This window comes from Diadema setosum, chromosome 16, assembly GCF_964275005.1.
Source record: "Diadema setosum chromosome 16, eeDiaSeto1, whole genome shotgun sequence".
Classification (NCBI taxonomy): domain Eukaryota; kingdom Metazoa; phylum Echinodermata; class Echinoidea; order Diadematoida; family Diadematidae; genus Diadema; species Diadema setosum.
The window spans coordinates 3,531,375-3,556,347 of record NC_092700.1 but is presented as its reverse complement, the minus strand read 5'-3'; the positions used below and the strand labels follow the sequence as shown (position 1 = coordinate 3,556,347).

The 24,973-nt window shown below is 36.2% G+C and overlaps 1 protein-coding gene across 1 annotated transcript in view; it reads left to right on the top strand.

The window, feature by feature from the left end:
• LOC140240208 (ovostatin-like) overlaps positions 1-24,973 on the top strand; it is a 48,888-nt gene that overhangs the window by 6,000 nt on the left and 17,915 nt on the right. The window contains exons 4-20 of the mRNA XM_072320001.1: positions 1,133-1,188; positions 3,601-3,793; positions 4,762-4,852; positions 6,253-6,337; positions 6,949-7,060; positions 8,040-8,149; positions 9,355-9,519; positions 11,550-11,750; positions 12,656-12,803; positions 12,842-12,859; positions 13,778-13,959; positions 15,378-15,530; positions 16,688-16,831; positions 17,543-17,618; positions 18,879-19,065; positions 21,018-21,246; positions 22,363-22,504. Of these exons, the coding sequence (XP_072176102.1) occupies positions 1,133-1,188; positions 3,601-3,793; positions 4,762-4,852; positions 6,253-6,337; positions 6,949-7,060; positions 8,040-8,149; positions 9,355-9,519; positions 11,550-11,750; positions 12,656-12,803; positions 12,842-12,859; positions 13,778-13,959; positions 15,378-15,530; positions 16,688-16,831; positions 17,543-17,618; positions 18,879-19,065; positions 21,018-21,246; positions 22,363-22,504 (2,292 nt within the window). The remainder of the gene's footprint in view (positions 1-1,132; positions 1,189-3,600; positions 3,794-4,761; positions 4,853-6,252; positions 6,338-6,948; positions 7,061-8,039; positions 8,150-9,354; positions 9,520-11,549; positions 11,751-12,655; positions 12,804-12,841; positions 12,860-13,777; positions 13,960-15,377; positions 15,531-16,687; positions 16,832-17,542; positions 17,619-18,878; positions 19,066-21,017; positions 21,247-22,362; positions 22,505-24,973) is intronic.

Below are 24,973 nucleotides of genomic sequence, written 5' to 3'. Positions count from 1 at the left end.
GAATGCTGACCAGGGAGTAGGTCCACCTCCCTGCTGACCATGTTGGGCACTGTGTTGACCCTTTCTGTTAATCCATAGGTACAAATTCCAAGTTTTGTTTTGGTTCAATTGCATATTAAAAAAAAATCGTATTAAAGGGGATGATACTTTCAAACATATGATGTACTCTGGGGCCTATTACAAAAGAAGAGTGAATTAAAATTTCAGCGCGATGAGCAAAAAGAATGAAAGAGTAAAAGATCAAATCAAAATGAAACAAATGAGATGGAATAGTTATTATTTCTGAATCCATCACAGCCATCCTCTGATTTTAGTACAAATTTTCAATGCAATCTTGGTTCACATGTATAATATATTGTTATTATTATTATTATTATTATTATTATTATTATCATTATTATTGCCAATTAAAGGAGAACAAAGCTCCCAACGATGTAGTACGTATATATCTAAAATGAAAAAAAAAAGAGTAAGAAGATCAATGCGATTAGTGGATAACAGCGGCGATCGAAATTGCGAAAATATCATGAAAGAATAACATTACTATGTTTAATTACACCAACATAGGAATGTAAATAGTACAGTTGATCTTTACATGAATTACAGGTACTCTCAAACAAGGTGTTGCTGTCAATACACATGTACCTCATAATAACGTATGTTATGTTTTGTTCCTATCTATTTAATGGCAGTATCCTTTGAACTTAATGTGTAATTCTCTGTTACGTCTGACACTGTTTTCTCACTCATATTTTATCTATTACCTCCACTGCCTTGCGAGAGAAGGGAGGAAGACAAAGCGAGATGTCAGGGATGATGGTTAGGCATAATAGACACCATTTAATAATTTCGTGGTAAAGATGGAATTGAAGTTCACAAGTTCACTTTGATTCAAAGTGAGAGCTTGATAAAACAGATATGTGTTGAAAGTGGCATGATGAAGGCTAAACTAAAATTATTTATAACAAGAAAGAAAAACAGAAGGTCATTTACAATCTAGAATAGCAATATATGATGACAGAAAGGAGAAAATACAATTAAAAGTAAATTATACATAAGGTGGCCCATGGTATACGTTTAAAACTCATATTGATATCTCGCAGTCACTTTCCATACTTTTGTTTCTCAACAGTGATGTTTAGAGTCCTGACGCTGAGCTATCCAGAAATGATGCCGGTCCCTGACCATGTAAGTATATCAAGCTGATTTCCTAACTTTTCGTATTTGAGATGTGCTTCGTATGCCTTTGCAAACGCACACATAATCGCTTCATGGGAACTATTTATACATTTTCACTCATCACAGGATGTATCCATTTAACAACAAAATACTATTCCAGTCCTGTTCGTGGAAAGGTTCATTAAAAGACAGTAGTATGTGACCCTGCATTACACAAAAAGGTACATTCTGGAAGAGCAGACTCTCAGCTTTAAAAATATGTATAATTCAATTTGCATGGTCTCTCACGACCTATTTAGATATTGGAAAGAAAGCACACACTCTGAAAAAGTGTGATCTGAGAAAAGAGGCGTTTAATCTTTACCTAAGTATGCTAGCTGTGTAATGAAAGGGACAAGAAACATGGTGCAAATCACAGGACAGCAACAATGAATGGATTATCAGATTAAGCGCAAATTGGGCATGCTCTATTAAACAAAACCCTGTCCATGATTAAAGCTAACTTTGGAAGAAGTACCAATTTTCTATCAAAATTTATTAGAGTTGAAAGTGAAGAGTATGCAGAGGATTTCAAAGAAATGAAAAGAGGCCTCTAAGACATACCTGATCTCATAACTTTATAAAAAAGAAAACACGGTTGTAGAAAAATCGCTGAAAACACACTTTTCCTTTCGTTTTATGATTCCAAGACTTAGAATTGATGCAGAATTATAGATTTTCAGAAAATTGATAAACTCAAGATTGACTTGGTTGACTCGTTTCGCCTTTTTAAGTCCTTACATAAAATCAATTTGTGCAACTTTTTTTGTTGGCTTTGTGATGCACGGTCATATATTGGCAAATGGGAGTGTGAATGTACTATGTGTCAGCATTAGCTCGTGAATTGTACTCTTTACAAGGCAATTGTTATCTAAAGTGTCTTTAATAGACCAAGGTCACAAGCCCCACACAAATACATTAAACACCTACACACGCTTCCCTTTCCCTTTCTTTTTCCGCCGTCTCTAAAACAAACATGTTTTTCTTTACTTTAGCTGAGGTGGGATGACGTCATTTAATGAACATATCTCCATTTACTGAAAGTATGATATGATTTAGAGGGATGAATATTGAGGTATGAATTTCTTCATTTTTTCTCCCTCAAATCTGTTAAGATCGCAACAGCTGATTTGAAATTAACAAACATGTCAACAACAACAACAACAACAACAACAACAAAGAACCAGTTGGACGCGAACCTGTCATCTACCCGAAACTTCCATCCCTTCGAATGATATCTCACTTTCATTCAATATGCCTTGTCGGCCTTAGACCACGTAACATAACAATGTCGGGATTTCGGAGTTTTGGTTTTTGTTCAAAATTCATCGTGTAACTGCTGGCAACCAGGGGGGATATCCGGTGGTAGAGTCGCTGCCAGGAAATAGGTAGATGACAGGTTGGAGTCCCACTGGTTCTTTTTTCCGACAGATCAGCAGTTGCGATCTTTACATTTTACATTTGTACAGGGAGAAAACTTGAGAAAACTCGTACATATCGGTATTGTTCACATCCAGTGCATAATAGAGTAGCAAGTGTATGATGCAAAATCCTAATTTATTGGCTATTAATATCATCATATATTTTACACTGTTCATACTTTTGTAATTTAAGGTGCTCACATTTTGAGTATATTGATTTTAAATAGCAGCCTATGCACATACTTCCTCCTTTATAATAACTGTTAATTATGCACTACAACAAATATTTATATAGGTGACCCTGCATCACAAGACCAACAAGAAGTCGCCAGACATGGATGTTTAGTTAAGGGCATATTCTGAAAGAGTAGACTCTAAGCTTTAAAATGATGTATAACTCAATTTAAATGAACTCCACTAACCTACATGAATACTGGAAAGAAAACACACACTCTGGAAAAAAAAGTGTGAACTGAGGATAGAGGCTCCTGAAGTGCAGGGTCTATTCAAGCGCTTAATCTTTACCAAGCCGTGCTAGCTCTGCGATGAAAGGGACAAACCACCGGATGTAAACCACCAGAGCTACAACAATGAAGGTATTATCAGATTAAGTTGAAATTAAGCATGTTCTATGAACACATACAGTCCACGATTAATGTCATCTTTCAAAGCAGTAGTATTACCCTTTCAAATGTTATTAGACTTGAAAGTGAAGAGTGTGTGCGAACGATCTCAAGAAATAAAAACGGACCTTTAAGACATAACTGATCATTCTACCCCCCCCCCAAAAAAAAAAAGGTTGTAGAAAGACTGCTGAAAACGCACTTTCCCATTGATCCGAAACTAAAGAATAGTGTAGAAGAAGGATAGCTCTTTCAGAAAATATGAAAAACTCAAGATTGACTCAGTAAAGTGTGTTGACCCATTTCACCTTTTCACCCTTTCATTTCACCCGTGACAGGCACACACTGTGTATATTGAGTCACCGAGTGGAACACGTATGAAGCAGTGGAGGAACCTCCTCAGTCCGGATGGCCTTTTAGACCTACAGTTTACCCTGTCTGATGAGCCGGCGATGGGAACATGGCGGATCAGTGTTAAACAGCACGGGCATACGCCCGATAGCATTCAGACCTTTGATGTCAAGGAGTACAGTAAGAGGCTGCCTGCATCAACCATATATAGCATCTTATATCAATAATAAACTTAAAGGGAAGGTAAACCCAAAGAGCAATGTGGATTGAGTGAAAGCAGCAACATTAGTAGAACACATCAGTGAAAGTTTGAGAAAAATCGGACAATCGATGCAAAAGTTATGAATTTTTAAAGTTTTGGTGTTGGAACCGCTGGATAAGGAGACTACTAGAGGATATGACGTATGAGTGGACAACAATTCAAAGAAAATATAAAGGATATTCAACAAAAATTCACTTTTCTAGAATTATGAAAGTGCAGTGGACCAACCGCTTTCAGAAAGCAGGGGGAATAATTGCTACCCTTAACATATGTCAATATCAAGTTGATGGAATTTGTAATTTTCATGAAAAATGGATTTTTGTAGTATTTTTTTTTAAATCGAAACTTCTAGAACGTTCGTCGTGATGTTGAAAGTGATGTATTACTAGAAAGGTTTGATTTTGCTATATCTGACGATGGACTCACTTTGAAAAGTAAAATAGAAAATGACGCTTGGCTCTTTTTGCCATAAGACACTTCATTTTCTGGTTATATCATACGCTAACGTCTTTTATCATGCATATACACATACATAGCCTCCTTCGATGAAACAGTTTCATTAAGAATAATGATAATTTGGTCACACGTTCTTTTTTTTTAGCATTATTGTTCCCTTGCGTCCTTGTAATTCTGCCCCACTTGTGTTATGATACTGTATTATAGTACCTGTCAATGAGAGTAACCTATTAGAGTATAACTTCATATGACTTAATGATCTATGAAAAATGGTAAAAGATTAGTAGCTCGGGAAGTAGACTCATATAAGTGGCACAACTTTCTCGTCACTATGAATATATCGCAGTCTTTATTTTTCAGCTTCAGTCAGTTTATTTCTCCAGTAGTATAAGACAAAGATAAGTATAAGAGTGTTTTGTGATTCTCCCAGTTCTGCCAAAATTTGAAGTGAAGGTGACGCCTAAAACAGGATACATCTATGCCCACGAGCCGTCACCTGTTGTATTTGCAGTGTGTGCGAAGTAAGTAGTACCTCAATTCTATTTGTAAAAGTTGTCACATTGATTATCATGGTGTAAGTTTAGTTTAATGCACTTTTTATTATTATTATTCAACAGGCTATAACAGTGAAGAATAAATCTACCGATCGTATATTTCAGCCAACTCATACTCATTATCTGTCATCAAGTTTATTCTAGATTTTGTCATCATACTGATGAGTTTCCACATTAGTAGAATTGATTGCAGCTACTTGTCATTGAACATTTTTGTGGTATAATTAAAATTTAGTGAAAAGGGAACTCAACTCGCCATTCCCCGAAAAATGTTTTGGAAGGTATGGTATAGATCTTGTTGAGTTGGGGATTCAAATTTTAACTTTTAGTGATGTAATTAGAAACAAATATGAAAAATCAAACAACTAACAATACTAACAGGAATTATCCCTTTTTCATGAAAATTGGTCTTGAAATATGTGTCATATTAATTGAGACACGTTCTCGATAAAGCAACTACAGAAAAACTGGTTCATGCGTTTATTTTTAGTCATTTGGATAATAATAATGGTTTGCTAATTGGAGTTCCAGACTCTCACCTGAAAGGACTCCGACGGATACAAAATTCAGGCTTGTGACACGCAAAAGGAAATTTGATCATATAACTCCCATTCTTCGTAGTCTTCATTGGTTGCCCATAAGAGCTCGAATCAGGTTTAAGATTTTGACCCTTGTATTGTTTTCATGGAAATGCCCTTGCATATCTCAGTGAACTCATCAAGCCATATCATCCTGGTCGTAATCTGCGCTCAAAATCAAAAAATCTCCTCTCTGAAATAAGTGTCAAATCTAAGACATATGGTGATAGGTCTTTTGGAAAAATGGCACCCTCATTATGGAATAATCTCCCTCTCAGTGTTAGATGCATTACAGATTTTGATAAATTCAAATCTGTGTTAAAAACTTACCTTTTTGACAATTGTTGAGTACATGTTTGAATAAAGAAATATGTGACAGATTTTGTTTCATTATTTTGTACACGCATAGAGACTATCTTATGGTATTATGCGTCTCTAAGAACTGACTATTATTATTAGTATTATATTAAAGAACAAAGCAAAGCAGAGAGTCCTGATGGTCTATGGGTCTCACTTTAAGACCTCTTTGTTTTCAAATACAGTATCTCAGCCATTTCAAAGAGGCTTCTCGTGTCTATACTAAGAAAAAAGTTGGAAACATTTAGTCCCTTCTAACCAAAACTGTACCACCCCTTCTACGTTGCCATCAAGATTAAGCTATAATTGTCTTTTGCTTTTGTTTTTTTTGTACTTTACAACTATTACAACGGCTATCATTATCATACAGTGAGACTGTGGTTGAAGTTTACCTGAAAATCAATAACATCTCAATTTTATTCCGACCTAAAGGTACACGTATGGTCAGCCAGTAAGAGGGATTATTAAAGCCAGAATCAAGGAGAACTCATTTGCCAGGACCAAAGTTCTGAAAAAGGTCAGTTTGGGTGTTTGATGTCTTGGATAATTGCATTGACAAGAGAACACAAATCGTCACTAATGAAATGAAATGAAAAATTGACAACAATTATAACAACAGAAATGCAATAATTTTCATGTGCATTCACGTTGAGCATCATTATGTTTTCTCAATCATGTATCTCCTCTCTCTCTCTCTCTCTCTGTCATTCTGCCTGTCATCACTTTCTATCGGTAGAAGAGGAATAGTGAGTCCAAAATTGCATCACCTCTTCAATGTTCTGTGGATAGCATGAGGTAAATTATGAGGCGATTAGAAAACAGCTAGTTTCTAATCATTTTGCATCTTTTGCGACATAAAAGAAGTGAAAGTTTGCTCGTTATATCATATGGAGAAAAATGGTGATATTTTCTCTTATTTTTTTTTTTTTTTATAGCAAAAACCTATTCGGACCCAACAGTTGTAAACAAAACGAACCTGGCAAACATGATTATATTCAAGTAAACTAATGGTGTATCACGTCAGGAGCAGGTGCTTTAAATCCTGTCAGAAATTCAGGGCAAATGATGAATTTAAGTCACTATTCCTGGTATTTTGATTTAACTCTTTGTCTTGAACACGATGTACAGATTGTTTTACAAGCAGATGCTACTGGATGTGCTGAATTCAATGAAACAATTCATAGACACAAGAGAGGCACAGAAATTAGAATCGTCGCAATCTTCAAAGAGGCAGGAACAAGTAAGATACAGTTGCTTTTCTATTGTTCTAAAACGAACCCCTTTGTGTGCCTACTACTGGCAATCAGTCCTGCCAGGGTGTATTTCTTCAGTATGTTTTCTTTTGGAAGATAAAGCGTTTGAACATAATGTATCAGTCCGGTGGAGGTCCTGCTAACAAAGAATGAATTATTTTTATTGGCAGTCTGTAAGGTTGTGATCCTGAAAGTTTTAAGACATTTAAAGTTGGCCAAATAGTGCAAAAAAAAAAAAAAAAAAAAAAAAGACGGCGGGTAGTCACTTGATAGAGAGTGTAGATCTGCCAACGCAGTTTCATCAGATTTTCATTAAAATTGTTGAAAGTTGCCTTGACTTTGACAAATACTTTTCGACGCTGCGGATAAACCCTAACATCGAACTGTAGTTTTTGACCTGCAGTGCATGCTTAAAGTATGACGAATTTGTCATTTGTTTGTTACCTACAGGATTTAGATAAACATGATCTGTCTGGCAATACCTTAAAAACTGTTAGCAATCACATTGCGCCTTTTTTTTTTTTCAATAAAAGAAAATAATAATGACAATTAACATAAGAATGAAAAAAAAATGGTAATCAGTATAAAGAGTCAGAAAAAAACCAACAGCAACAAAATCAATTTGTCTGTATTGAAATGATTGGTAAAGTTTTGTTGAACTGATGATTCCGATTTTAAATTTTTGTGAGAAAGTTATTCACTCATATATGAATTATCAAAGAGCATACATTTTCGAGAGGAATAATATCATATTTGACAAGAATTAATTTTGAAAAAAAGCTAAGATATCCAAAAACAGACTAAAGATGAAATGATCTAAATAAAGGTGAGACCATGCAGTCCAGTTTAAGAAAATGTTGGTATTTTAACTTTGCTGTCATTTACCTATTTTAACTTTGCTGTCATTTACCTTTTTTATTGTTCACTCCCTTTTATTTTGGGATTTGTGTGTTTCCGTGACTAAAGGAGTACGGATGAGGGCACCGACTGTCGCTATTCCCCTTGCTCGTGAACAGTATAGAGTCATGATCAATGGACCAGATTTCTTTAAACCAGGATTACCCTATAGAGGACAGGTAAAGAATGATACGACTATGAAATCAGTCACTCAATTCTAGATGAGATCATGAATGCACTAGTGGTTTTCTCATGGTTTTATTTTTGTTTCCGACATGTTTTCTTCTTGTTTATGTGGCTTCATTTGCCAATAATACTATGACATATCATACGTGCCACGTGTTAAAAAAAGAGATGTTTTGCTGGTATAGTTTTTTTTTTCTTCTTTTTTTTTGCAACAACAACCTTATTTACCTCGTAAATGTTATTATCATTGTTTCCTGGAGTTTACTGAGGCAGGTTGAGGATGTATGTGGAAATGGCGCTATCTTTTTTTCTTTTTTTTTTTTAACTATAAAGTGTTATAATGTATGTCTGTACCATTTTGTTTCTGTTAATTGAACAAAATCAATGAACAGTTAATGCATTTCTAATTTTTTTTTCTCAGGTATTTATAGAAATGCATTTTTATAACATCGTTATCAAAAAATGTCCCCGTTGAATACAGAATCTACATCAACAAGACTTTGCGATTAGATTGAATGGGATTGATATAGTAAATATTAATGTTTTCTATTCAGAGCACCAGTTCAGGAAAGGATCAACCCACACGAGTTATAACGATCCGCTCTTGTCGATTACTATAATTTTACTAAAAGATTCTCAATTTACTTTAAAAAGTATGAAGCAAAGAAGTTTGCCGAAGTGTCTTCAAACTTCGCAACCACAGTTCACTCGCCACATGCACCAAAAAAGTTACTTTATTTCTTTAGTTGTGTGTGCATTCAGATCTGCAATATTGAGATACACACTCGGTCAAAAATGTCAGTATTTACGGAGAGGTTCAGACCACAAAACACTGTTCAATTTTATACGTTGAGGCCCTGTCCTATACTATTATCGCAAATCAGCCAAACAAAAGAAAGCTTTGTGTTGTGTGGCCATTTGTGTGCATTATTATTATCATTTTTTTGAAAAGGGGGAGGAGGACGCCGACCCAAATAAACCCAATGCAAAACTTTGAAAAAAATTATATTTAACTTAATATTAAGTTCTTACCTGGTTAATAAGTTTCAAGGTTAAAAAAAGCTTATTTGAAACAAGCTATTTGCTACCTCTTTACAATGCTATATTTGATACGCTTATGTGTGATAATTGATTTTGTTTTAAGTCATCACTGAAATAACATTCTTGCATTAATGTTTCTTTTTTGGAAAAAAAAAAGGTTTTTCTCTCATACCCAGATGGCATCCCAGCTCAAGGCGTTCCAGTTCGCGTAAACGTAGAAGAGACCAGTAGTCACATTAACGTTGTCACCGACACTAGTGGTATTGGAAGATTTGAGATTCAAGGGCCGTCTGATCCATTCATTACGACTCTCAGTTTAACGGTAATAGCCCCTTTTAAAAATATTACACATCACTCCACTGCACTGACACTTCAAAAAGACAACAACTACAACACCCCCAACACACACACATACCCTCATTCACACCCTTTACACACACGCACAAAAACCAACATGTCCAATGCTTGCTTAAGGTAGTGAATAAAATGAAATAATCTTCGAGAACGTTACATACGATTGAAACATTGAATGCATTGATGGAAACCAACGCTGGTTATTATTCAGTGAATAGAAAGCCATGATTGACCCTGAATAATCAATCTTTCTTTTTGCTGATGAATGGTCTGTTGTCATTCAGTTGAAATAAAGACAACTCAGATCAAGCATGATTATTTTAAAACCTAAGATAATTCCTTTATTTTGATGTTCATCTTTATATCTCAACTCATCCTTATTTAAACGTGTCAATTCGTGTCTGAAAATAGTCTGGTAACATTCAAATCAGCCTTACAATGTATGAAGTAAACAATGCCACGTATTTTCTTATTACTTAAAATTTTACCAACAAAACATATTGTAAGTTGTCATGAAGTTTGAACGTGACTTGCTGATAAATGTGTACTGTCGTAATGATTGTTCTTCTTGCTGATATGAACCAGAGAATATCTACCTATGCGTGTGTATCAAAATTTAAGAGCCCATCTGAACACCTCATGGTATGGTTAACTAACTGTAATACGATGAAATATTGTTAAACGTTAATATTGTTTGTTTATTCATATATGTATTTAATTATCTGTTACGGTTGTTTATTTTAGGGATTAATTTGTATGCAAAGTCTGTATGAAGTTGCCTTTGCTAACTAGATTTATTCTCGAGAGACTGTAGGAAAAAATACATTGTGATTTTGATATGGAACAATATGCAAAGACTATTCTTTAAAAAAGAATGACAAGTGTTAAACAAAAATCGTATTCATGACCGTGTATTACAGAACGAACTGCAGGTCACTAATAACCGGATTTTTACTTGCGGACTCAAAATAGGTGAAAGGCTTCATTCTTGTCCTTTTTAGCTATATTACACGAAAGAGCGAGTTACCGTCTTGAAGTTATTATCATAGCTTGGAATTATAAAACAAATGGGATATTACGTTTTTACATTTGTTTTTTCTTGAACATTTCAGTACATTAACACAGTGGCTGTGAAAAAGGGTTTTGTTTCGTTTTCTGTTGCTTTCCTTTGTTTTTGTTGTTCCCTTTGATTCCACATAGAGTACTGGGTGAAATAAAACACTTGAAATAGACCTTAAACCCATTAAGACCTTAGAGCCCTCCTTCCATGCCATCTCAGTGAAAAGCTTTTGCATACAGTTTCTTCTATGTCTGTCTGTGCCTGTGTGTGTGTGCGTTTTATTCCGTTTGATATTTAAATGAGTATTAAGTCTATTTGTATCGCGTCTTTTAGTGATTCTTTTTCTTTTCTTTAGATTCAAGTGTGCCTTTTCAGGATGGGTGCTTCTAGATACCTGAGAAATTTATCATCCGTCGACTTTTAGGTGGTCCTATAATAAATGGAATGCACCTTATTCCGCCTGCTGTTGTGAAATCTCGGTGAACATTCACAAGGGAATATCATGAAAACTAATATCTGGATAAGCATTTAAAGAGTTTGTTCGATAACCCGATAAGTCCATTTTTGAAGATTTGAAGTACGGTCTCTGTCATAAAGGACAAAATAATACCCTTTAAATGATATATTGGTCACTACATATTTGAAGTTATAGTCAAAAGAAGCAAAACATTTCTTACTATTCTCTTTATTTTTCTTGACCTTTTGATCGCAAATATCTTAATTTGGCAAATATGGACTTAAGCTTTTATGTTTTTGCAAACAAACTCTTCATTTGAATGATCGTACGCGCACGATAAACCGGGAAGATTTGGAAAAAACAAAAAACAAAAAAAAAACATACGTGTAGTTGTCATTCCGCATATCATACCTATCCTGTGTGTAACGATCAATAAATGTATGCAGTTGTTGTTTCCACTCATTCATTTGGTGATGAACAGGTTACTGAGGTGGACCCTGGCTTTCGAGCACGGTTTACGAGTCCAAAGAAATCAGTGAAAGCATTTTATTCACCAAGCGGTTCGTTTCTTGACATCGAAACCTCTGAGCAAAGAGTGAGCAGTGGTCAAGATGTAAATGTCAGCCTTACCTTTACAAGACCTGCCTCTGAGACAGGGTCCAATATAGAGTTTTTCTACCGGGTTGGTATCTGATCTTTTACTTTTTTCCCTTCTCAACAATTATGATTTTTCCATTTTATAAGTATTAGTCGCAAAACGAGCAAAGAAAATGAGTTTGCATCCTGATGGAATCTCATTTTCTTTGCTCATTTTCCACAAATGAATTACATTTATTTCTGGTCAATTTTCTTCTGCTTGCGTTTGTATGATTATTTGGTATGATAAATGATGTTAATGTAATATCAATTATGCCTAATATCATAATCATCGAGGTAATACTAATGATGGTGATGATGATAATAATAATCATTATAATGATGATGATTATCATTATTATTATTATTATTATTATTATTATTATTATCATTATTATTATCAGTTTTGTTGTTATTTTAATCACCACTATATTTAAAGGGACCATAATGTATAGTATGACATTGTTATGCGATGTTGCATATCAAAAAGTTTGTGCTTTAATCAACTTTTAGACACAGAGATATCCAGTCTTCATAATTATATCCGTTTATGATGCTTGAGCTCGGGATCTCTTGATGGCTATGCTATTTTCAAATGGTTAATTATCCCGCAGTTTTGGGCCAGTAACAGGCAAGTTCGTGGCCTTTCATTATTCATTTAGATGACATGTGTGATATTATACAATAATAGCGTCTCACAAACTGTCCACTTTACGAATTTGTACGTTATTGAGTAGTTATCTTTTTTTTTTGTTTTTCCATGCAATTAGGGAAATGTCGTGTCTTGTGTACAACAACAAGATGTTGCATAATATTTTGAAGGTGATTTGGAAGTTGAAATAGTTTACATATTGAACGCAGGCTACTTCCGTCCGAATGAAAGGAACGTCTCGCGAACATGATTGCTATGGTGGTCTCCACCTCTTAAAAGATATTTTGCTTCTCCGACAGATTTTGTCACGAGGACGTGTTGTCTCTAATGGGCAGCTGACATGGACAAATCCTTTATATGTGATAGGTCCAGACGCAGAGGTCCACGAAGTAATACGGAGGGATAATACATCAACCACAACGAGAGGGAAGATAACAATTCCGTTTTGTTTGTTTGTTTGTTTGATTGATTTTTCTTTTCTTTAGATGATGATTATTCTCAAAGTTTGACTTTATTAAGGCATGAAGGAAACTTAGTTTGCAGTGGAACATTCATATCTAAATCTCTTATGACGAAAAGTTGCATAAACTCTACACATCTTTGAGAGAATATGGCTCGAACGATATGCTGAAAATAATGTGTGGATTCGTGTCAGATACAGTTTAACCCAAAGTGTATTTTTTTTTATTCGGATATATTGTTATTCATCACATAAACAGCTGTCCGAACGAAATGATTTGCAGGATCTACATTGCAGCACGCTTTACTGGTTCAAAATGTATGCATGCCATGTCTAGGAACATGTTTTGTATCTTCTCGTTAGATACCAAATTTACATTGTGTGGCTCGAAGGATATGCACAGACGACAAGTGATTACAATGATGAACTTCCTGATATTAAAATCTGATTCCATGCAGCCAGATCTAGATGTTTTATATATATATATATGAAGGGTTTGTTTGCAAAAACCGATAAGTCCATATTTGAAGATTTTGAAGTACGATCTCTGTCATAAAGTACAAAATAATACCTTTTAAATGATATATTGGTCGCTACATATAAAGCTATATTTTTGAAGATATGGTCAAAAGAAACAAACATTTTCTTATTATTCTCTTTATTTTTCTTGACCTTTAATCGCAACTATCTCCATTTGGCAAATATGGACTTATCGGTTTTTGCAAACAAACTCTTCATATATATATATATATATATATATATATATATATATATATAATCATAATTATTATTGCTATTACTATTAAAAGGAGCAATCTTTGAGCAGATACTCACAATACCAATGTGAGATTTCATAATGATGGTTGCACTTTTTTTGTCAATTATATGTACGATATTCTGTATGACGTTCAAAAAAAAAAAATCATTCGACATTTTTCCCATTAATTATTACCCAATACAGAAGACACAGCGCCTGATCTTCCACCCTATCCTTCTTTTGTTATCGACAACTTGAATTTTTCCTTCACTGCCACGACGCAAATGTCTCCGCTAGCCCATCTTCTCGTCTTTTACGTCCGTGAAGATGGTGAGGTCGTCAGCGCCAATGGGGAAATTCAAATAGCGCCTGCATTTGAACACAAGGTTGGTAGCAACATGCCCAGTACCAATAACATATCCTAATATAGTAGGAAATCGACTACGTGAATTGTAGAAATGTCAACCTCTGCTCATCCTATGACCTGGCAAATTTAGCTGAGAAAAGATTGATTAAGTCGAGCATGCAGCGTAATATCAGAGATCCTACACACTACATGTAAAATCTTTGATATTATCCATTGGGGGCCAATATACTGTAGTAGCAAATAATAAAATATGATGAGCATGCCAAAAAGGGGAACAGATATGCAGTGATTTCTATTTCACAACACATCAAATTTGTACACCACGCAGTAGGCCTGAATGAATAAAACCATTGGTGTCTGAACAAATACTGTGCTTCTCCTCTTTAACATGATCCGGATTGATTTGACAGTTTAATTTCATTCATTTTGACATTAAAACAAGCAATCCCTAAAGTTTTCAAGTCAACGCATATGCACATTTCCTTTGGGGCCACATAAAACCTAGCGGGCTTGATTGGAAAAGGTCCCAAAGTAAATGCAAGAATCTTACAATTCAAAATAGAGGTACACAATTAAAGAATTTAATTGGTACACAAACAATACGGGCCAAAGAAGGACCATTGTGAAGTAGAGTGGATGATGAAAGTTATTTTTTTTTTCTGCATTATAATAATGAATGCTGTTGTTCAGATGAGAACATTTTATTTCAAACACTATTCATTAGGAAAGAAATCCAACCCCCCAAAATAAACCTGAAAAAAAAAACAGAAAAAAAGACAAACATTCCCTACAAAATGATATAAAGATAACAAAAATCGAATAGGAGATGTGGACATATCATGTCATTCTCAAATGTCATATTTTTTTCGGAAAACATTTCTTGACCAGTCCTCGTGATTATCCGTATGAGTGACATGGTGATGTCATACCCTCACATTCATGAATGTTAAATATGAAATTCGGGAAAAATATTTCTAGCTGATATGAGTGAAAGCATGCTCCCGTACAAACATATATCAGATTAACCATTATTTTGCTCTTTTTCATTTTGGTTGCTTTTAAGACAAGTTTTAATTCTATACAGCTCAAATGTGAGATTTCTGTCCTTTCTATGATTATGTAAAATGAATTAGAAGTCTTGACAGCAGTACTGTTTCATCAGGATCCGTGTGAGAAAGGAATTTATGTTTACATTGACACTATATTCATTTTTTTTTTTTTGGAAGATGAAGAAGTTGGAGATAGATATTGTGAGGGGATTATGAAACGAACATTTCTATTTTTTTTTTTCTTCTAATGCGACATGGGCGAGCGTCTGTGATATATATTGTGGACACAGGAATTAAATCGTGACTGTCGATGGTCACAAAAATTAATCACTCAAGATCTGTTCATCCACTATTCTTCCCCTTTTTTTTTCTTTCTTTTTTGTTGCAGGTGTCTGTAGAGTTTCTTGAAGGCCGAGAGGTTCGCCCAGGGCAACCAACTTCTGTACGTGTGTCTGCCCAGCCGTCCTCACTTTGTGCTGTTGGTGTAGTGGACAAAAGTGTGCATATCATGGCGGGCAACAACCAACTCACAAAAGACGAGGTAGGTTATAAGCAGAAAAAGAGTTCATTTTCTTTCTTTTGTTTATATTCGAAAACACGGCCTGTATACAGTATGAGTGGAATGAACAGATTTATCTAAATGAAGCCTGAAAAAAATATGAATATTCAAAGCCATGTGAGAAGCATAAAGTAAATGTTTGTTTGTTTGTTTTCTATTGTTTCCTTTTCCACATTTCGACAAATAGATAAATCCTGAACATACCAATACAAAAGCATGGATGAATTGTCAAGTACGACAATTTAACATGTGAAATATGAGGAATCTACATAGAAGCATTGCTTGTAGGGTGTATATTCCCAGAAGCTAATGTGATACTAATTCTTGATATTTACAATTGAAAGGAATGACGATGTGTGAATCGGGAAAATATAAGCGTCGAAGAATAAAAATAAAAAGACAAAGAAAACAATGTCCGCGGCACAAAACTTATGGAGAGTTCCGTGATCACCCGAGCGAGGTTACAAGTCAGATACAGTGTACAATAGCAAAAATACAAAATATGCACAAAGAAGGTCCAGGAGATAATAAGATATCGCGAACGAGGCACGTGTTACATAATCGATCCATGACAGAAAAACGAAATATGAACAGAGAATATCGAGGAGGATTAAAGAGTAGCTTTAAGTATGAATTCATAAAAACAAGTTTAAGTTTATGTTTAAAACGAATTAAAAGACTGGGATGAGATTTTTTCTCTATCCAAATTATTCCCCAAAATTAGGTCCCGTAGTAGTTATTGTTTTTAAAGCAGATACGGTCCGTGCAGGAGAGAGATGAAAATAATCTTTTTGTCTCGTATAGGGTACGAATGGACTTCAGTATACGTAACGAACATCGCAGAAAATATATTGGCGAGACCACCTGAGTTTACGTGATACGTAAATTATCCGACATTAGAATAATATGAATCCTGGATCTTAAGTGTTCTGCTGGAAAAAAAAAGAAGTTTCCAGAAATGTAGCGAAGTTAATTATCCGTATAGCTCTTTTCTGTATCAATAATAAATAATTAAGTCTAGATGTACAACAATTTCCCCATGCCAGGATTCCATAAGCTATAATTATAGTTTATAAATGTGGAAATAGGCACCTTCATTTCCTTTGAAATGATGGTGCCCTTTTTTCTATGTTTTGCAGGTATTTAACTCAGTCAATTTCTTCAACGATGTCCAATTCACAAGCTCCGAGTCATGCTCACGGCAGAGGAAAGAGATTGAGCTCCCACCAAAATATGAGGCACGGTGGTATACTAAGCATGCTGACAGTTCGGAGAGTTTTCGCGTAAGTATGGTCATTGAACCTTGTATCAAACCAAAGGGGAAAGAGGTATTTAGGTTGCATTGCTGTGCACTGTTTTGAGGGGCAACATCCGCTAAGTTATATTAGTACTTCATCACAGAACGGTCATACGAAAATTAAAGGCGCCGTGCTTGATTTGTGTTACTGGCTCATGAAACTACCATTTCTTAAACTCTCAGACCACAGAACAATAATTTTGTGAATTCATTTCAGATGCATTTTAACGCAAAGGGTATTCCTTGTGTTGTTTATGGGAGACTGATTTGATTCATAATATAAACAGCTGTCCAAGGAAGTGATATGTAGGGTTTGCATTACTGCACGCGTTGTTGGTTCAGATTGTATACATTGTATAATGAGCATGTTTCAAACTACAACGTATATGTATCACCTCGTTAGATGCCAAATTTACATTATTGTGTGGCTAATTCCTCAACACCGGTCAGAACTTTTATGAATATTGTTATCCTGTGGACTATAAGTTTAATTTTCTCGATTCCGCAAAGCATTATGAGATGTTGTCAGGAGGACCATAACATTTAGATGCTGTGTCCTATTAAGGAAATTAAACATGCATATGCAAAAAGATGAAATGTTGATGTCGAATACTTTTATCTTTTCTTCGGGGACGATCAGAACTAGTGAGCACGCGATATTTTTATCATGACCATTTGCTGTGTTCACCTCCTTCAGATGGCTGGAGTTGATTTCATGTCCAACTTTGAGCTAGAAACAAGGCCTTGCTGGGTATCCATTACAAAAAGTTTCCGTAAGTTGACTCTTAATCATCTCTTACATTTTTCTTTTTTTTTTCTTCTGAGTGTTATTTATTTACTCCCAGACTTTTAATCGCCGATAAAACCAACACCACCTAATTTACAGCACCAAATTCCAGGCCAAGTGTGATACAAGGTCTACCCAAATATCAAACTCAGAATGAACAATCAACGTAATAAGGGTAATCATTTCTTATCCAATGACTATTTTTTGTTTTAAACGGGTGAAATATACAAATCATTCTTTTATTACTATGAATGCGATGTATTTCCCACAAAAGAATACAGATTAGTTACATTCAGCACTGATACCTATTTTTTTTTTTCTGGTCACATGACAACAATGCTGATAACATTGAGTCATTCCAATAAGCTGGACAAAGGAAAAAAAGTGGGCCAACGAGCTATATTCAAATGTCACATCTCGAATAACGGTGGTGTTTAGCCAATGGACCACTTTTGCCTAGTCTTGAGCTCGTGGGCCTTATTTGTATATCGTCTGCACCCCGTGTACCTGTTATTGTCATCGCCGTGGGTCTGTTTTTCTCGGTGTCACTCGATACCTGTCTGGCCCTGGGGTTGCATGTCTCGTAACTATGTAGATAACGGACCTATTTTAATGAGCCTTATTTGCCTATTGGCTCAATCGTTAACAATTCGTAGGCCTACTTCTACTTGATGTTGTGCTCGTTAGCCTTGTTCACGTAATGTCTAGCTCGTGAGCTGAAGGACTCGTGATGGGGAACGAACTCTTGGGCTGAATGACTCGTGGGTGTCGAACTCGTGATGTGCAACCAAAAACATTGTCTCCCATACCACAAATTACTGCTTTGTATGAGATTATTGTCTCTAATTTTTGAAATCGTTAACTTATATCTGGAGGTGAAAAATGCGTCTTCCTCATTTTGTGACCGTTGTGTTGAAGATTGCAAATCAAACCATTGACATGATTGCCCGTTATGGACAAGTGTGAGCTGAGTGATTCCAGTAAAGTTGAGAGTTTTGTTAAAGAGCAATATGAGAATTAATAATATATCATAGCGTTGGAGCTGAGAGTTATGTAGAAGTTGTTCATGAGAAAAAAAAAAAACATTTTCATGCAATTCCATAATTGTGTTATCAGTCGTGAGTATTCGCGACTCTTAACTGTCTCAGACGTCCCCTGTTGTACAAATTTCCAATTTCAATATCTGATAAAATCTTGTTTGTAAGTCCACCCCTAATTTTCTTCTTTTTTTTTATTTTGCGAAAAGCAACATTCGTTTGGCTGACTGGGGTGGACGATGTTGTACAGGAAAGGAGTAACTTACAATTTACTCAACGGATGGGGACGTCGAATCTAGAAAGGATTGAACAGGAGCCTGTAGATGAAACTCAAAACTTAGCATCGTTGAGATCTTACTTTCCGGAAACATGGCTTTGGAAGTTATCGAGAATAGGGTAAGTGATTTTTCTTTTATAACGTGTTTCGACGTAGATGTGTGAATTGTTTATCAATAAATCCCATACTAATATCCTCTGTGACATGATTAAGTGAATGAATAAAAAAAAAAGCCGTTTCGCAATAATATGAAACTATATGCTTGTAGATAATACTTATATGCTTATATCTAAAGGTCCTGTTTACCTTTTGGAACATTGATTTTAGAAATGTTCAAGATAATAGGTATGGCATTGAATGCATATGTGTATAGTAGACTATAGGTCTGTTGGTGGTGCACAAAACATCCTATCATATAAGATTTTCCCGATCAAGCCAAAAATATAAGTAGATATTTGTATTTTTTTCTCAATAAACCGAAACTGTGGACGGTTATGTCTGGAACATTTTTGCTATAAATATAATAATAATAATAATAATAATAATAATAATAATAATAATAATAATAATAATAATAATAATAATAAGGTCTTGTTTACCCAGGGTAGCCTCTTCAGTTTTGTCACTGCTCTACCAGAGGACCCTGCTATTATTATTACCCTAGCGTTGCCAGGTACCCATTTATACACCTGGGTCGAGAGGGACATTGTGGGTAAAAACATCTTGTCCAAGGATGTAAAAGCACTGGGCGGGATTCGAACTCACGGTCCTCCGTTCGGGAGTTGGGAGTCTTACCCACTATGCCACAGCGCCCCCACTATTGTTCACATTATTGTATATTTAGCAATACTTAACATCGATTTTACCGATTGAAAATCTAAAATAGTGGTTTATATCTTTAACTCACATTTAAGAACTATTTCAAAGGACTAATGCTTGGTTTTTGTTTCATCTGCAAATGGCAAGTTATGCATATGATAATGTGCAAATATTCAGCTATGCTTAGAATGACCACCAGGAAATAAAAATGATTCTGCCGGGGGGGGGGGGATACTTGTGGTAAATTGTGTCGTGATAAAGAACATTGGTTACAAAATATCATATCAGGCATTCTAATTACTGTACTACTGTACATACCATTGCAAACTTAGTGGTCTTCTATGATGAAAAAGAAAGAGAGGTATGGAAGTTGGCAAATGATTGAAATCATATGTGACCCGCTACAACAAAATGATCCTAAAGTCGGGCGAGGTCGATTATTTAAAAATTGCATGACACAATTCCCTTATCTTTCTGCCTTAAATTGATATATAACACATCTTATAAAAAAAAAAATATTCGGCTGCGGAGATATCGATGTTTGCAAGAGAGCATGTCGAGACGTCTGGGAAATTACTGTTTCGAGAAAAGCGCCCTAAAAGTTCTCCTTGCGATGCAATCACGATCAAGGGACACTCAAGTCAGTATTCACCTCCGGACAATAGAAGGTAAGCCCTAGCAACCCCCGAAATGCTCATTCAAACACAGGGTCGGCGGTCTCCTCACCGACCAATCAGTGACCAGGATGCCAGGAGAAGCGGCTGGGCATAGCGCACCCCGCCAGCACGCACCAGTCGACTGGGGAGTATGCGAGCTTCACGCTTCGGTTAGCCGCAAGCAGCAAACTGACCAATGAGATCACTCTGGTCGTTGTTAGGGGCGGAGCCTATCTGTGGCGCTCAATCCAAATGTTCGAACCAGTTTCTGTTTTGTTGAAACGCCAAAAAACATGGCCCAGAAAAACGCTATTGTTTGGTCTTTCCTTTCATCATTTTGCTTCAAAATTTCGACAGATGATAGAAGACATGTCAGACTCTAATAATATGTCAAATTCAGAAAATCGTAAGTTTTGACCGATTTTGATGCTCTGACTTCAAACTCGATTTTCACGGCTTTGACCGTGCGCGACTTTAGGACCATTTTGTTGTAGCGGGTCACATATGCATTTAATTTGAAACAATTGATTACCTTGAAGATATTGTTGGATGTACAGCCATTGTTATGTAAATTGTCTCCTATTTGGTTTGTACAGGGCAAGTGGTCAGCATGTAACCAGGGAAGAAATTCCACACACCATAACGGACTGGGTGGCCAGTGCCTTCTGTCTGTCACCCACTCACGGAGTGGGCGTGGCTGACTCAACGTCCATCCGAGCCTTCCAGCCGTTCTTCCTCTCCTACACACTCCCTTACTCCGTCCTCCGGGGTGAGAAAGTTCCTGTCAAAGTATCAGTCTTCAACTTTCTGACTGGTTGTCTAACTGTGAGTTTTATACTGCACTCCTTGACAAAGCGAATCCATAAGTGTGCTACAAAAGGGGCTAGATTGCCCTCCCCCCCCCCCCAAGTAAATAAGGCAAGTAAACAAGACATAAGACATCTATCAATTCTCCCTTGATGAGTGCCTAGACACTTTGATAGCAGATTACCATGCATTCTCTTACCATATTTCAGATCATTCCTCCAAACCTAACCATAATGAAGTCAATACAGGCATATCAATGATATATCCCCCGCAGTTAAAAAGAGAGGACCTTCTTTCCTAAAACCTAGAGGACTAGGTAAACTATAATTATCATCACTATCATTGTCCACACATGTCCTTCGGCAAAGAAAACACACTTAAAGTTATGTTTGATGAAAGAAACTTCACTATAGAACGCTAATAAAAATAATATTTTTTGAGGGTGTATTTTTGAGGTGTGTGATTGTCTTGCCCATCAAAAATACTTGGTGTCACATACCTCTCGAAAAGCTATCTACGTCGGTCGCCGGGGGGGGGGGGGGGTGTCTTCTCCACGGTAAACAAGCAAGATATCGTTACAGTCCCAGAGTTAGTCAAATTTGGGACTCCACTTGAAAGTTGGTAGGGCAAGTCTTATTGGTGGACACATTAACTGAGAACATTGTTTGTATCTGTGGTTCTTCCTCTCCCCTTACAACTGACGAGCCCCCTAGAGTTTATCACCCTCAAGTAGACTCGCTGTCCCCAGACCAGGCCACAAATGATCAGCGGTTGAATCGGTCACTGTAGAATACCGTCATTTTTCTTGAAGTAGTTGATTATATACACGAAGGTGATGGATGATGTCTGGCTTTTGTAAGAAACTAAGAGTCAATCTTCATTGGTAATTCCTCTGACGTTGAATGCAGAGAAAGTCAGTCTTGGTATCAGCACTGGTATGTGACAGTCATGAAGTCTTTGGAGCTCATATGAAATACTGGATTGAGACATTGGCCATGGAAATGACTGGTTTGCCTGGTTTCTTCATGCGTCTATAGAGTTGATCTCTATTGTCTTGGGTACTGACTTAGTGTCCCACCAATATGTTTACATGTACATATGTTTACACGTTCTTCATTTTGCTATGTTCACAAGGTTGAGCTGTCGATGACTGAAAGTGCTGACTTCTCTATTGAGGCTGAACCCGAGTCTCCGGGTATTGAGGTCTGTGGAAGTACCCCTCGGACTATGGAGTATGAACTGATCTTCAGTGGGCTTGGAGATATTCCCATTAGAGGTAGTACAACGAGAATGTATTTTATCTCCGAAGCTTTCCCTGTTTTCATCTTTATTCCGTTGTTGTTGTAACCCTGTATTCTGTTTGTTCATCTTGTCTTTCTGAGAAACAAGTAATCAAAAAAAAAAAATCGTAAAAAGGAGAATACCTTATAGCTTGGGAGACATAATTACTTTATTGGTAAATCAATCTCTTTTTTTTTATGGAAAATTTACCAACTTATGTGGTCAATATTTTGATCCTGCATCACAGAACTATAAAAGTCGCCACATTCACATTCTGGAAAATTGTCAAGTGAGAAAAGAAGTTGTGAAATATTGAGTGCGCTCAAGCGTTAACGTTTTCTGATCCGTAATTAATTGGATTTAATTGGATTAAAAAATCACACACAATCAAACTTTACAGCAACAACAAGGGGGATTATCACACTAGGTTAAAATTGCTCATGTTCTATGAACACATCCTATCCATGAATAATGTAAACTTTTAAAGCAGTAGCATCACCATTTTAAAAGTTATTCATGTTTAGAAATCAAAAAGGGACTCTAAAGACATGCCTTATCATATCATTTCAAAAATAAATGTGTTCTGGAAAAATGTCAAAAACACATTTCTCCGTTTGTTTTATAGCGAAAACTGCATAATAATGTAGAACATGTATAACTATTTCAGAAAAGAAAAAGTCAAGATTGACTCTTTAGTCTCGGTTCACCTTTTTTTAATCCTCTCACACAACCAAAGAGTTCAACATTTTGTTGGTTTTGTGTTAGAAGGTCATATATCTTGTTTTTTTTTCTATAATGTCGTAGAGACAGACCTAACATAACAAGCATATTATCGAATGGAATAATTACGAGGTTGTTTTGATCATGATTGCGTGACCGTGCATCACAAAACAAACAACAAGTCGCAACCCTTGATCTTACGTGAGGACTCAAGAAAGGTGAAATGGGTCAACCAAGTCAATTTTGAGTTTTCCATATTTTCTGAAAGAGCTAATCTTCCTCTATTCTATTCTTGAGTTTGAGATCATGAATTGCACGGGAAAGTGGGTTCCCATCAGTTTTTTCTACAACCCCCCCCCCCTTTTTTTTTCTTTTTCTTTTTGGTAGAGAAGTGTGATCCGGTTTTTCTTAGAGAACACTTTCACTCCTTGAAAATCTTCTGCACACTCTTCACTTTCAAGTCTAATAGCATTTGAAAGGACAATGCTACTACTTTGAAAATTGGCATTAATCATAGACAGAATGTTTTGATAGTACATGCTTAATGTGAGCTTTATCCTATAATCACTTCATTGTTGTTGCTCCTGTGGTTTACATCATGTTCTTTTTTTTTTCCATTCATGACACAGGAAGCACGGCTTAGTAAAGATTAAGCGCTTAAATAGACCCTGTACTTCAGAGCCTCTTTTCTCAGTTCCAACTTTTCCAGAGTGTGGGCTTTATTTCCAATGTTTATATAGGTTGCTAGAATCCATTTAAATTGACTTATACATGGTTTTAACGCTTACAGTCTGCTCTTTCAGAATTTGCCCTTAACTAAACATTCATGTCTGGCGACTTTTTGTTTGATTTGTGGTGCAGGGTCACATTAGCCAAAAAAAAAAAAAAAAATCGCATATTCACAGATTATCTAATACCCAGTTCTTCCCGCACTTCCTCGAGAGCCTTCAGAAAGCGCTCCGAAACGGAATTAATTCTTTTTGCAGGTCAACGGAGAACGGGCATGTTGCGACACGGATTGTCGCCCCTACACGGATTGTCGCCTCCTGCTCGGGGCGACAATCCGTGATGAGCGTTGGCGGCACGGAATGTCGCCCCCTACACGGATTGTCGCCCGCCCTCGAAGCACATTTTGCTGGGTAATATCGTTCTGGACATAATCATTGAAATACTAACACATAACCTACATGGCTACATCCAGTAAACATGCCATGTAAAAAGTCATGGTGAGGTTTCAAGGAAGTGTGTATGTGCGCGTGCACATGATAATTTAGTGTCCGTTTGTGCGTGTGCGTGTGTGTGCGTGTGTGTGTGTATGTGTGTGTGTGTTGGATGGATGTGCGATGAATGGGACAAAAAACAGGAAGTAAACCACCAGAGTAACAACAACGAAGAGATTATCAGATTAAACTGAAATTAAAGGGACTGTACAGTACTGGTTGAGGTGGGGATTCATGTTTTGAACATTCCTAAGTGAGATAATGAAAAGCCTCTTATGAAATATGAAAGAACATGTAATTTTAAGAAGGATTCAACGTTTATTTGATGAAAATTGGTTTTTCAAATGGCTGAGATATCCCAAAAAGGGCTAATAATAAAAGGCGACATGCCACAACTTTATTAGGATCTCTTTGTTTCACCTTGTTTTTGGATATCTCAGCCATTTCAAAACCGATTTTCATCGAATAAACTTTTGATACCCCTTAGAACTGCATGCTCTTTGACATCTCATACAGTGGTTTCT